The sequence below is a fragment of the Chenopodium album genome, chromosome 3 (assembly GCF_948465745.1).
Source record: "Chenopodium album chromosome 3, dcCheAlbu1.1, whole genome shotgun sequence".
Classification (NCBI taxonomy): Eukaryota; Viridiplantae; Streptophyta; class Magnoliopsida; order Caryophyllales; family Amaranthaceae; genus Chenopodium; species Chenopodium album.
The window spans coordinates 30,497,977-30,510,115 of NC_137836.1; the positions used below are offsets into that span (position 1 = coordinate 30,497,977).

The 12,139-nt window shown below is 34.9% G+C and overlaps 2 protein-coding genes across 2 annotated transcripts; both read right to left on the minus strand.

The window, feature by feature from the left end:
- Positions 1 to 425: 425 nt before the first annotated feature.
- Positions 426 to 1,669, minus strand: LOC145624979 (uncharacterized). Its single transcript, XM_081678064.1, has 2 exons — positions 1,058 to 1,669; positions 426 to 437 (listed from the first exon to the last, which is right to left on the minus strand). The coding sequence occupies exons 1-2, from the start codon at positions 1,667 to 1,669 to the stop codon at positions 426 to 428; spliced, it is 624 nt and encodes a 207-aa protein (XP_081534190.1).
- A 1,667-nt stretch (positions 1,670 to 3,336) lies between these two features.
- LOC145623926 (uncharacterized) lies at positions 3,337 to 9,388 on the minus strand. Its single transcript, XM_081676845.1, has 3 exons — positions 9,211 to 9,388; positions 8,996 to 9,133; positions 3,337 to 3,627 (listed from the first exon to the last, which is right to left on the minus strand). The coding sequence occupies exons 1-3, from the start codon at positions 9,299 to 9,301 to the stop codon at positions 3,614 to 3,616; spliced, it is 243 nt and encodes an 80-aa protein (XP_081532971.1). The 5' UTR covers positions 9,302 to 9,388; the 3' UTR covers positions 3,337 to 3,613.
- Positions 9,389 to 12,139: the final 2,751 nt, after the last annotated feature.

A 12,139-nucleotide genomic window follows, 5' to 3' on the forward strand; every position in this document is an offset into this window, starting at 1 on the left:
AATAGCCAAAGCATGGCTTGAGAATTCTTTGCTTGAGTAGGAGTTCAATAGAGCATTGCATTAGCAAAAACTATTAAACTCATATAATACTCCGGTTTCTGTCGGACCTCGCTAACCTCGAGGTAACAGACCTAAAAGTCGCTAGTAGTTTTTGCAGGTGGATTTCCGTAGGAGGCTCGCGTATTTTCGGAGCTTAAGCTTTCAAGTAAGAGCCCGGCTTTGAGGCGAAGCACGCTTCAAAGGTAAATTCCGATTTTATCCTTTTATGTTTATTTATTATGCTTTATGGTTTTATTAATTGCGAGTGGTTCTTTGGGTCGGAGTTGTTTCCGCGGTGAGTCGGACTCACCAAACCCCAACAGCTTAACTAGTTTTCCATAAGTCTTCTTCACTTTGATCCAACACGAAAATGGTTTTATTTATCGTCATTGCACTTCCTGTCGGGACAGAAGGCCAAAAGTAGATTTCTACAAAAGGTGCCTATTTCTAGACTTATCGGGGAAAGGAAAAAATGAAAAAAAAAAAAAAAAAAGAAAAAGAGGTCATGAAACCTCGTCGTTGAAGCTCGCCTCTTGTCTTGTGTTTATCATCACCCAGTCTCCTTGCTAGCTAGAGGCAATGGGATCTTGTTTGCTTCTATGAGATCTTGAATGAGATTTTGAAACCTGTAGCATTCATCGGTGGTATGACCATTTCCTTGACGGTACTTGCAATAAGAATTGGGATCCCATCTTGAAGATCGCTTTTCTGGCGTTAGATCCTCGGTAGGGCCAATGGGTTTGATTAATCCTCGATCATAGAGACGATCGAAAGAAACATTGTAGGTCATTCCAATGGGTGTGAACTCTCTCCTGGGTTTCTTTTTATATCCTTGATTATCCATAGCTAAGACACCATTATGGTCAAAGCTACTAACATTGTTACTAGAGTGGGCGTTTTCGGAAGAAGAAGGATTGTTGTTCTTCTTTCCTTTCCAGCCACTGTGGTAACTATTGTTAGTAGCTTTCTGCTTTGCGAGATCATCTTCGATTTCAATACCGAACATGGCATGACATACGGTTTCTTCTTGTGCGTGGCATATGGAGCAAGAAGCATCAGTTGTAATGTGACGATACAGCAGTCGCTCTTTCACAGACAAGAACCCTTTGCAAGCTCTCCATAAGAAGTGCTTCAACTTAGGTGGGCATTCTAAAGACCAAACAAGGCGCCATATTTCTGTCATATTCAGCCCTTGAGCAAGATTTGGCTCACGTTTGCATAACCAATAACCCGATTTCACACTATAAGCACCATCCTTGGACGGCCACCAATACATTCTATCAGGGGGGCAATTCGGAGACAATGGAATAGCAACAATCTTTGCAATATCTACCTCACAAAAATTGCTGCTCAACACATTACTATCCCACATACCACACGAGTGATCAATTAAATCGCACACTTTCATCTCCAAATTACTAGTCGAATTTGGGGATGGAACAATGATAGAGGAATTTCCCAGTAACCAAGCATCACTCCAAACATTAATAGAACATTCTTTCCCAACCCGCCACTTAAGCCCTTCAAGAAGCAAAACCCTTGCACCCCACATACTCCTCCAAGCATAACTTGGGTCATAACCTTGACTAGCCTCTAGCACATCACACTTCTTAAAATATTTTGCTTTCATGTCAAGATTGAGTGTATAAGAGTACCTGGGTTATGGTGTAATCTCCACATTTGCTTTGCAAGAAGAGCTTGTTTAAAGCATTTTAGATCACGAAAGCCCACCCACCAAGAGCCTTGGGACGACATAATAATTCTCATCTTTGCCAATGCATCTTACTTGTAGTATCCGAGGACCCCCACCAAAACCTAGCAAGCAAAGAATGTATTCCATCAATAAGTCCATCCGGGAGTTTAAAAATACTCATCATGTAAGTCGGGATTGCTTGAGCCACGGCTTTGATTAGAACCTCTTTTCCCGGCCTAGATAGGAGCTTCTCCTTCCACCCTTGAAGCTTTTTTCCAAAATCTCTCTTTCAAACTTGTAAAAATAGCTTTTTTCGATCTTCCAATTATAGTCGGCAAACCAAGATACTTCTCATGTCGAGTAACTTCCCGAACCCCCAAAATCTCAATAATCTCTTTTCTCTTCTCCGGACATACTTTTTTACTAAAAACTTCTGTTTTGCTTAGATTGGCATTCTGACCAGAAGCTCTCTCATATTTGCTGATACTATCAGCTATAACCGAGCATTCTTGCACATTTGCTCTAGCAAAAAGTATATTGTCGTCTGCAAAAAGTATATTGTCGTCTGCGAAAAAGAGATGAGATATCCTTGGGGCGTTTCTTCATATACGAGCACCATGTATAAGATTACCATTAGCCGCCTTAGAAATAAGAGTCGAAAAGGCATCCGCACACAATAGAAATAGGTACAAAGATATAGGATCATCCTGACGCAAACCCCTCGAAGGCATCACAGAACTAGAAATATGTCCATTTATTTTAAAAGCAAAAGACATACTCTGCAAACAACTCATAACATGATGAATCCAGTTAGTAGAGAAACTCATTCTGATCATCACCTGTTCAAGAAACACCCACTCCACACGATCATATGCCTTACTCATATTCAATTTCAGTGCAATATTACCATCCTTCCCTTCTCCACCTCTCTTCATACAATGAAAAATTTCGAAAGCAACAATGACATTATCCGTAATAAGTCTCTGCGGGACAAAAGCACTCTGATTTGGAGAGATGATTTTCCCCAAAAAAAATTTAATTTATTTGCCAGTACTTACAATTTTATAAATAACATTGCAACAGCTTATTGATCGAAATTCCGAAATCAGAGTAGGTTTGTCACATTTCGAAATTAGCACAATGCAAGTATTATTTATTTCCGCAAGATCAATTTCCCTCTTCCACCAATTTTGGACATAAGTAATAATATCAAAACCAACAATATGCCAAAATTTCTGAAAAAATAAAACATGCATACCATCGGGACCCGGAGCCTTATGTGGGTGCATCTGAAAAAGCATACGGTTGGCTCACATGTTATGACTTTATCATTATTCATAAACTCTTATTTGACTAACATTTGTGAATTAAAAAATATTTTCAATTTAATTTATGCATTTACAAACGTGATAAAAGAAACATATCAACTAATTGGGAATGGAGGAACTATAAGACTAATGTCCTTCGGTGGATAAACGGGAAATATCCTTTGCCAAAGAAGATAGGCTATGGCCATTTTTGAGGAAATTAAAGGGTAGAAATTTATCCGGGAAGTCTGTTTAAAGAGTGTAAATTTTAAGAATTTAGGATTTGGAGCACTGACATTCTTATTTTTACACCAACAAATTTGAATTTCAGTTTCTATCCAAATTTGGCAGCAGCTACAACCAAAGATGCCTTCATTATTTGCAACAGCCACACAGAATGGCGCAATTGGAAATCCTCCAATAGATACAAACATTAGAATATGAGTCAAAAACGATGAGATTCTAAACAAACTCATAATTCAAACCAAAAATTGTACTTGATTCAAACTAGTCGTATGTCGCAACCGGTTAAGCTTCCAACCAATTCAACATCTATTGTATCCGCATAAAGGAGCTATTCATCTTCATCTGCAAGGGAAGAAAACAAACAGGTGAAATGACTTGCCTACACAATCATTTAATTTTTCCTTTTAGACCAAAATATGGGAGGGAAACCAGATTTTCCTTGATAATTACACTAGAGAATATTTCCATTTACAGAAATACTTTACTGAATCTCAAACCAGGGTAAGCAGTTTGTGACGCACTACAAGAGTTCAAACTATCATATGCAGCAAGTTATTTTTGAAGAAACAAGAAATAAAACAGAAATCTATTAATATATTGATTAGAGACCCATTTGACTGGTTGACAGGAAAAGACATTACCTCCTCACCAGTATCGCAACCCTTGATCATCATGGCATCTATTAATCTCACCAGGGGGAGGGGGTGCCTATCACAAAGCAGAAAAAGACTACCTAACATGGAAGGCTTAATCACCTCTATGCAGGCCAAGATGTACCTTACTGCTGCTCCATGAATTATATTAGGAAGTACCGCAACCCTTGATCAACATGGCATCTTTAAAAATTGTCTCAACTTTCCCAGTTTCACCCTTTTGCTAAATAAGTTAGTCCAAAAAACTCTTCAACATTTCATGATTTTCATCTAAGCTGTTTCACTTAGCCTAATAAAAAATTAAAAAAATAAAAATAAAAATAAAATCATCTAAAGGTGTGTTCTATTCACTTGATTTTCACTTTTTTGAACACATCGTATTATCTTATTCAAAACTTATTAGACTTCATTAAAACTTATTTTAGTAGTAATTTAAAATTGGGTAATAGTTACAACCCTTATCAAAACCTTATACTTCCTCTGTTCTTTTATTATTACACCATAAGAGATTGACACAAATTTTTTGGTAGTGGAAAAAAGGATGAGAGAGAAAGGTAGAAATACAAAGTTGACCATGTGATAGTATACACAAAATAAAATGTAAGTGTTGAAAAGCAAGGGTATATTGGGTATTTATAGTGTGAACACAAATAATTCTTTTCCTAAAATGGATATGGTGCAATATTTGTGAAACTTCCTTATAAGGCAAGTGGTGCAATATTAAAAAAACGGAGGAAGTATATATATATATATATATATATTCCTGAGCTTATTTTATCACCTATAAACTAAGTGAAAATAAAGTGAACACTAAACAACAGGGCCTAAGAAATATAAAAATCTGCATAAAAGGTAACCCCGCCAATGCAATGTAAGTTCATAAAGCTATTAACTAATAACTAATACCTTTACTACTGTAAAGCCTCACTCAAACTCTTAAAAACATCTACTTAATTTTGCATCTCAAAGACCCCAAGCTATTACTTTCCCTACCAGCATCTCAAATAGTTACAACATTTCCACTACCACATATCTTATGTTACCTTGTTCGAAAAATATCTTGTTCGAAAACCACCATTAATATAGAGAAGATGGAGATAAGAAGATTGTCATTTATTAGGTTAAAAAAAAAAGGGGTAGACAAAATGAAAAATTTAAAGCTTTTGTAATATATAATTTATTTATATAGATTTAAGTGATGTACTGACGTGTCCCCGTACCTGTGTCCATATCGGACAGAGTCCCCATGTCCTAAAATTTTGGAACTTACCGGATCGGACACGTGTCCGTATCTGACACCTGTTCCCAAGTCCATGTAACATAGATTTCAAGCATAGAAGCTCTTTATTGAAAAAGAAACATTTTAAAGATCACATCAGTAAAGACAATTCAGGTTATGGGTAAAATTTAAAACCATCAAAGTTCAACAAAAGAGCATCTGCCTACAGAACAGTCATTGATAACCCGCCACCCCCCCCCCCCCCCCCCCCCCCCCCCCCCCCAAAAACAAGCCATCCAATTCTATCTTTCTCAACGGGCAGTGTAAACTTGTAATTTTCAATCTAAATAATATGCTAGCAGTCTAGCACTGACCTATGGGCATATTAGAGAAGCAAGAGTAGCAGAGATGCAAAAGTCAAAACTTAATATTTTGAGTCTACTAATACACATGATAAACTCAGAGTTCCCATGATAAAGTACTTTATGAGAAGATTGAGAACATACTCATCTATGTGGAAGAAGAGGCTTGTATCCATATACAGCAGAAAATTTATAAAAGTTGAAAAGGAGATAAAAACAACCCCAATACTAAAGAAACACAGCTGAAATTACCTGTAACCACCCCACTTTCCATATAGTACTAAATACAGGAGTAAAACATAGCACTAAGCCACTAATGAATATTTTGCATCTGATTTAATCCCTATATTCTTTTTCAACCGAAGGATGGACATTCTATCTTCAAAAAAAGCTGGTAAATTTTCCTGTACAGTTTAGAAAAGATGCTAGTGGTTGTAACCTACCATGGGCCTCATGCCTTCTATGATTCTACATTCCTTCCCCACAACTCATCTGCCCCTTGATGGGGCTAGATGCCTAGAACAATTCAGCCCTTTTGTTAGCAGCAATGAATCATACAGCCACCAATAAGGCAATTAAAAAAAAAATTAAAAAAAAAAAAAGTCATCAAAGGTTCAGCAGTAAATATTTCTTCTGCACTTGACAGAAACAAATACTCAGAGAATTGTGGAAAAATGTAACATTTCTTATAGGAAACGAAAACATCGTATACAAAAAAATTAGACAACGAACAACATTTTTCTTCAAATAATTTTCAAATCCAAGCAAGCACAAGTAGACCTTAGGCCTAGTTCACCTAATTGTCATAAATTCATAATAAATAATTCAAGTAATAATAAGGGTTAATAAGGGTTTCTTCAAAAAAAAAAAAAGGGGGGTTAATAAGGGTTACCCATCTATAGTATACAACTAAAATAAGTCTGATAAGGTCTAATAGGTTTTGATAAGTTCAAAAATATAAGATAAAGATATATTTAGATAAGTAAAATCAGGTGAATAAAACACACCTTTAAATCAATGAAAGAGTTAGCGTAATATCAAAGAAAAGGAAAACATTTAACGAAAGAGCAAGCTTTGTATCAAAATAGTCGAAGAGTATATCGAAAAGATTACTCTTCCCATTGGAAATTTTTAACGAGGACACATACTCCCCAAGAACATGAATGAAGAGAAAGATATTTTACAGACACTATCAGGCAGCAAAAGGAAACCTAGAATAGCAGGCAGAAAGAAGCAATCTAGATGATGAAGTAGACCCAGCCAACATTGTTGAGTAAAATCTTAAAGCAATATCAATCTACCTTTTAGTTAACCTCCTAAAAGATAGCAACATAACTACTCTGAATTTAACCATATGCTGTCTAAATTAAAGACTTGGAAGTGGACATCAACACAGAGGGTCATCAATAGATAGCAAAAAATTTGCAGCACTCTTGGAAAAAAGGCAAATTTGAGCCTAAGGAGACATGCACAATAGCATAATGAAGTACTCCCTCTGTCAACAATGCTTACCAATTCACATTTTTCATTATCAATATCTTTTAGTATCAGTTAGTAAAAATCATAAAAGCTAATATTTTGACAATATACATGATAAACCCGACATCTTACATGGTAACATTTGTTTGTAGATATTAGCAACAAACTAAGAGTCGTAAATAGGGTGTGTAAATACTAATTAGTGCAAATAGTCAAAATAATATGGGAAATTTGGGAGAGGGATAGACTGATGGGAGCATTAGACTTGGTTGAAGTAGACATTACAAATATGCCAGGCATCATGGTGAGCTCCGTGGTGGTTTTTGGTGGTAGCGTTTGAGGTTGTAGGTAGCTTTTTGACTAGTCAAAACACTACTAGAAAAAATTTAAGAGTGTTTGGCAAGGTAATGATTCTAGTAGCGGTAAACGATAGAAGTAGCGTTTAGGTAACTTTTCTCAAACGTTAAAAATAGTAGCATTTAGAAGTAGCGGGTAGCGTTTGTCAAATTTTTATTACTTTTAAATCAATAGTTACATGAATTTTGATATATTTTGGTATTGCAACCACTACTTTTGCCAAACACTCATACTATCAACCGTTACTTTGAGAGCTAACCTCTACCCACTACTAACTGACCGCTACTCGCTAACTTAATAGCTACCTGCTACATAACCGCTATAAGTTACCCGCTACCGCTACTTTTGCTAAACAAGACCTTAGTGGAGGATTTTAGGGTTATCAGCCCATTGGATTTTCCATCAATAGCCAGGGGATTTTCCCCATTTGTGAATCTGCAGTTTTGGCGAATGATTCGACCCATACAAGGATCCATTACCCCGTTCACAACAAGTCTGATAGGGAATTTTCGGCTTTTTCTTTCAGTTTTTAACAGGTTAATCTTACTATGAAATTGTAACCCAAGGGCTATTATCAGTAGTTACTTTTTTTTTTTTTTTTTTTTTTTTTTTTTTTTTTTTTTTTAATTTTTTTAGGAATTATCAGTAGTTACTTAGGGACATTAAGGTAAACTAAGAACTTAAGCCACCCTATAAAACAGGGAGAATCATCTCTCCTATCTGCATTATTATGAGCTACAATTTTTTAAATTATTCAATTTCAACTCAAACTTAGTGTGGAATTGCATAATTAATTTAATTAAAAGTTGAGATCAAGATTTTTTTCGTTTGTTTGTCTTTTCACTAATTATCCCAAAAAACTCAAAACCCCAATAATAAGAACATCTTCAAAGGTGAAAAATATGTAATGTTTGAACATTAGATAAAGTGTATGCAACTATGCATTGGTAATCAGTCTAATCACCCTGCAGCACTAGCCAATTGTCTTCATCATTCTTTACTCTATAATTCTTATGGCTCTAAAAAATTCTGCAATACTCATCCAGCCCCATATCACAATGTCTTAACCATTTGACAATCAACACACATACACATTACACAGAGCCGAAAATAAATTAAAAGCTGTAATAAAGTCAACTGTTGTTCATCTTTCTGGACAGACATTTGATAGCACTAGATAAATAAATCAACTAAGTTTTTGGACAATCAACCAGACCCACTCGAAAGTCCAATTGAAAACAATCACACAATTAAATCAGCTGTGCTTTTGTCCTTTACACGCTTCACAGACATTTGAAACACTACAAGAAAGCAAAATAACTACAAACTTAAAACTTAAGACAGGCAAGATATAATCAATAATCAACAAATTTCTTGTTATAAATCATTAGCAGAGGAAAAAACAACAAAGAACCCAATTTTTTTGAGCAATTAAACACTATAAACCAAAAAACAACCTAACACAAAAACAACTCAGGATCATAATAACCCAAAATATGTGCAGAAGATATAACAACTACAAAAACTTAATTGGGGTATTTAATTACTGCTTCAAACCAATGACAAAAATTAGGTTATACATCATCATCCAAATGAGAAATCGATCAAAAATTGAAAAAAAATATAATAAAAATACTGACCAATATAGCGTCGCTCATTGGCGGCTTTGGATTTTTCAAGCATTTTATCAAGGTCCACTTGAAGCTTAGCATCCCATTTGACAAGCTGATTTACAAAGACAGCTCCTAAGCCCATTCCCAAAACATGTTCCCAAGGATCTAAAATACCCAAATTGGTAAAATTAGGGTTTTGAAATTATGAAATTGAATAGATATGAAGATGGAGAGAGACTTACGACGCATGTAAGGGAGTTTGCGAAGAGCATTTGAATACATTTGGGTGCCTAATCCAAGAAGAGCTCCGATCGCAGTCGCACTCCACGCCATTTTTGCTTGCTCTCTCTTTCTGCTCGGTGTATCTTCTTCTTCGACTTTGAGGCTGGCTCTTGTTCTTATTTTTAAGATGAGATCCAGAGTCAACAAACTCTTATTTTTGGAAATTGGGCTCGAACCATTTACGGGTTGAACCGGCCTAGATTAGCAAAGTCAGATAGTTTTAATTCGGAAGATTTGAATCCCAAATCTCACTAAATAGCAGAAAGACTTGCGGTGGACCCGATTCACAATAAGTCAATAATATTATTGTGGACATGAGGTCTGTACACACGTAAGTGACATTATTTTGGACATAGTGACCTTTATTTTGAACATAGTAATCTTATTTCAACATAGTAACCTTTATTAAAACTTGTATAACGTTTAATGTTATTGTGAATTTAAAATACGACGTTATGACCCTAATTTTAATAGTGACCTGTATTATTCATATTGAATATTTCATCAAAAAGATTAACCTCTTATAGTCTATATATTACCAAAATGACTTTTATTTCAACATAGTGAACTTTTATTATTATTATTATAGAAACCTTTTTTATATTAATAAAAAAAACTATAGTTTCTCTAATAATAGTGATTCACAATAAATTAGTGCGGACCAGTTCTATTTAAGAATTTGTACACTAAATAGAAACCACGTTTATTACAATCTTAGTTAGAATTAATTTATGATTTATTAATCCAAATTTATACTTTCCTGTTATTTTTTTATTACACCACTTACCATTGTAGGAAGTTTCATATTTATTGCACCATTTCTTTTTTGGACAACTTTTTTCATATAAAGTTACCAATTTACCCTTGTACTACATTATCAACCCATTTAAATGGTTCTAACCATGATTATAATCAATTAATAACATCTAATTACCCCCTCCAAAATCACCTTTATTAAAAAAGAATGCTTGACAATCACATGCTATGGAGATTTTCTTATCATCAACTTCAAATCTGATCTTTATCATCTCTCTACTATCTTTTCCCCCAAATTTATTGAAGAATCAAGATCTATGGTTCATACACCCAAAAATTCAATCATATCGACCGAAATTTTTCACTGTACAATACAATTGCAAACCGAATTCAGTCATGTCGATCTACTCTATATACATGTTCCAAATTTGAGCTGCACTTAGGAGAGATCGAGAAAATTCGAGCTAGAGCTAGAAAGAGATAGAACAACCTTTGATTTTTACTTTAAAATTTTTCTTCAAGATCAACCAAAGGTAATTTTTTTTTTATTTATTTTGATTTTGGATTTCCAAAAATTAAAAAAATAAAAAATCGGACCTTATAAAAATAAATAAATAAATAAATTTTCGGTCTCTTAAAATTAGAAACAAGTTAAAATACTCACTTTTAAAATTACTTAATTAAATAAGAATGTTAAAACAAGAAATAAAACACTAAGAGAAATGGTTTAGGTATAGCATTAACTTGAACATAAACAAAGCCATAGAAATTGAATTAATTATGAACTAAACATGCTCGAATATCGAAGTAAAAGATTCAATCTAGCCGAGGTCAATTGGCTTCTCCTAACATAGCCTCTATGTTTCCACACTAGAACCATATATTGGGAGGTGCAATCAAAGAACAATCGATAGTAATGAACCTTAACTAAGTCAACTTCCGTTCCTTGTTAGCAAAGATTCGCCTTTAATCAACCAACAATGTGCACTTGCAAGAAGATTAAAGAATATCAAGCATATAAAGACTTTAATCCCAAATAAATCAATTCTAAACCCTAGAACATGCTCAAGATCCAACTACACCACAACCATCCCCTTAATGGAGGAATTACTCACTAATCATGCTAATAACAAGATTAATTAACAAATAATCAAGAATAAACATGTTTAATAAGCAATACCAACAACAAAAATCATTATCAAAAGAAAGCAAATAAAATAGAGGAGAGAGAGTTAGAGATTTTCATTGATTGAAGATGAAAGTCTACAAACAAGATGATCAATCTTCTTCTTCAAAATTCAAACTCAACAATGGTGAAACCCTCACTTTCTCTCTCTAAACTACTCTAATCCTAACCTAAACCTAGAGAGAGAAGCTCTCCTAAAACTAATTAGAGAATAAAATAATTGTTAATTGAATATATTGTTCCTTGTTAATTCTAATTACCCCCGAAAATGGGTGTTTATACTAACTTAATAAAATAAAAGAAAAGAAAGAAAGAAAAGGAAAATAAAAGAAAATAAAAGAGAAAAGAAATAAGAAAAGGAAAAGGAAAAGGAAAAGAAATAAAAATAAAAGAAAAAGGAAAAAAATAACCCAAAATCCCCAAAACACATCAGCCTTCCTATTCTTCTTCTTTTCGATTTTGGCTGCTCCATTCTTCATCACCACTGCATCACACCATCATCAACGCACATCATCATCACGAATCGAAGATCAACGACAATCACCAAGCTTCAATTGTTTGATCTCAATAATTATCACGTGCATAGCTCGTGAAATGGTTCGGTCGAACCATGGGTTGGTGTGGCCGAACTACGGGGTTGGTTCGGTCGAACCATGGGTGTGTTCGACCACACCTCTTCAATTTACAAAACTTCAAAAGTTTTCTGACTGTTTTGGCACTTCTTGGCATTTCGATGTTGGTGTGGGATGGTGGTTGCGCGAAGATGCGGGTGGTGTTTGTGAGGGTGAGTGAAATTGGTGGGTGATGGTGGTTCAGGTGCGTGGCTGCTGTGGTTGCTATGGTTTGGTTTGGGTGGCTGAAGGTGAATTGGAGCAGGGGAATTAGCTGGTGGTTTGCGTGAGCAGGGTAAGTGTTGTGATGTTGGTGTGTGTTGTTTGGGGTGGTGT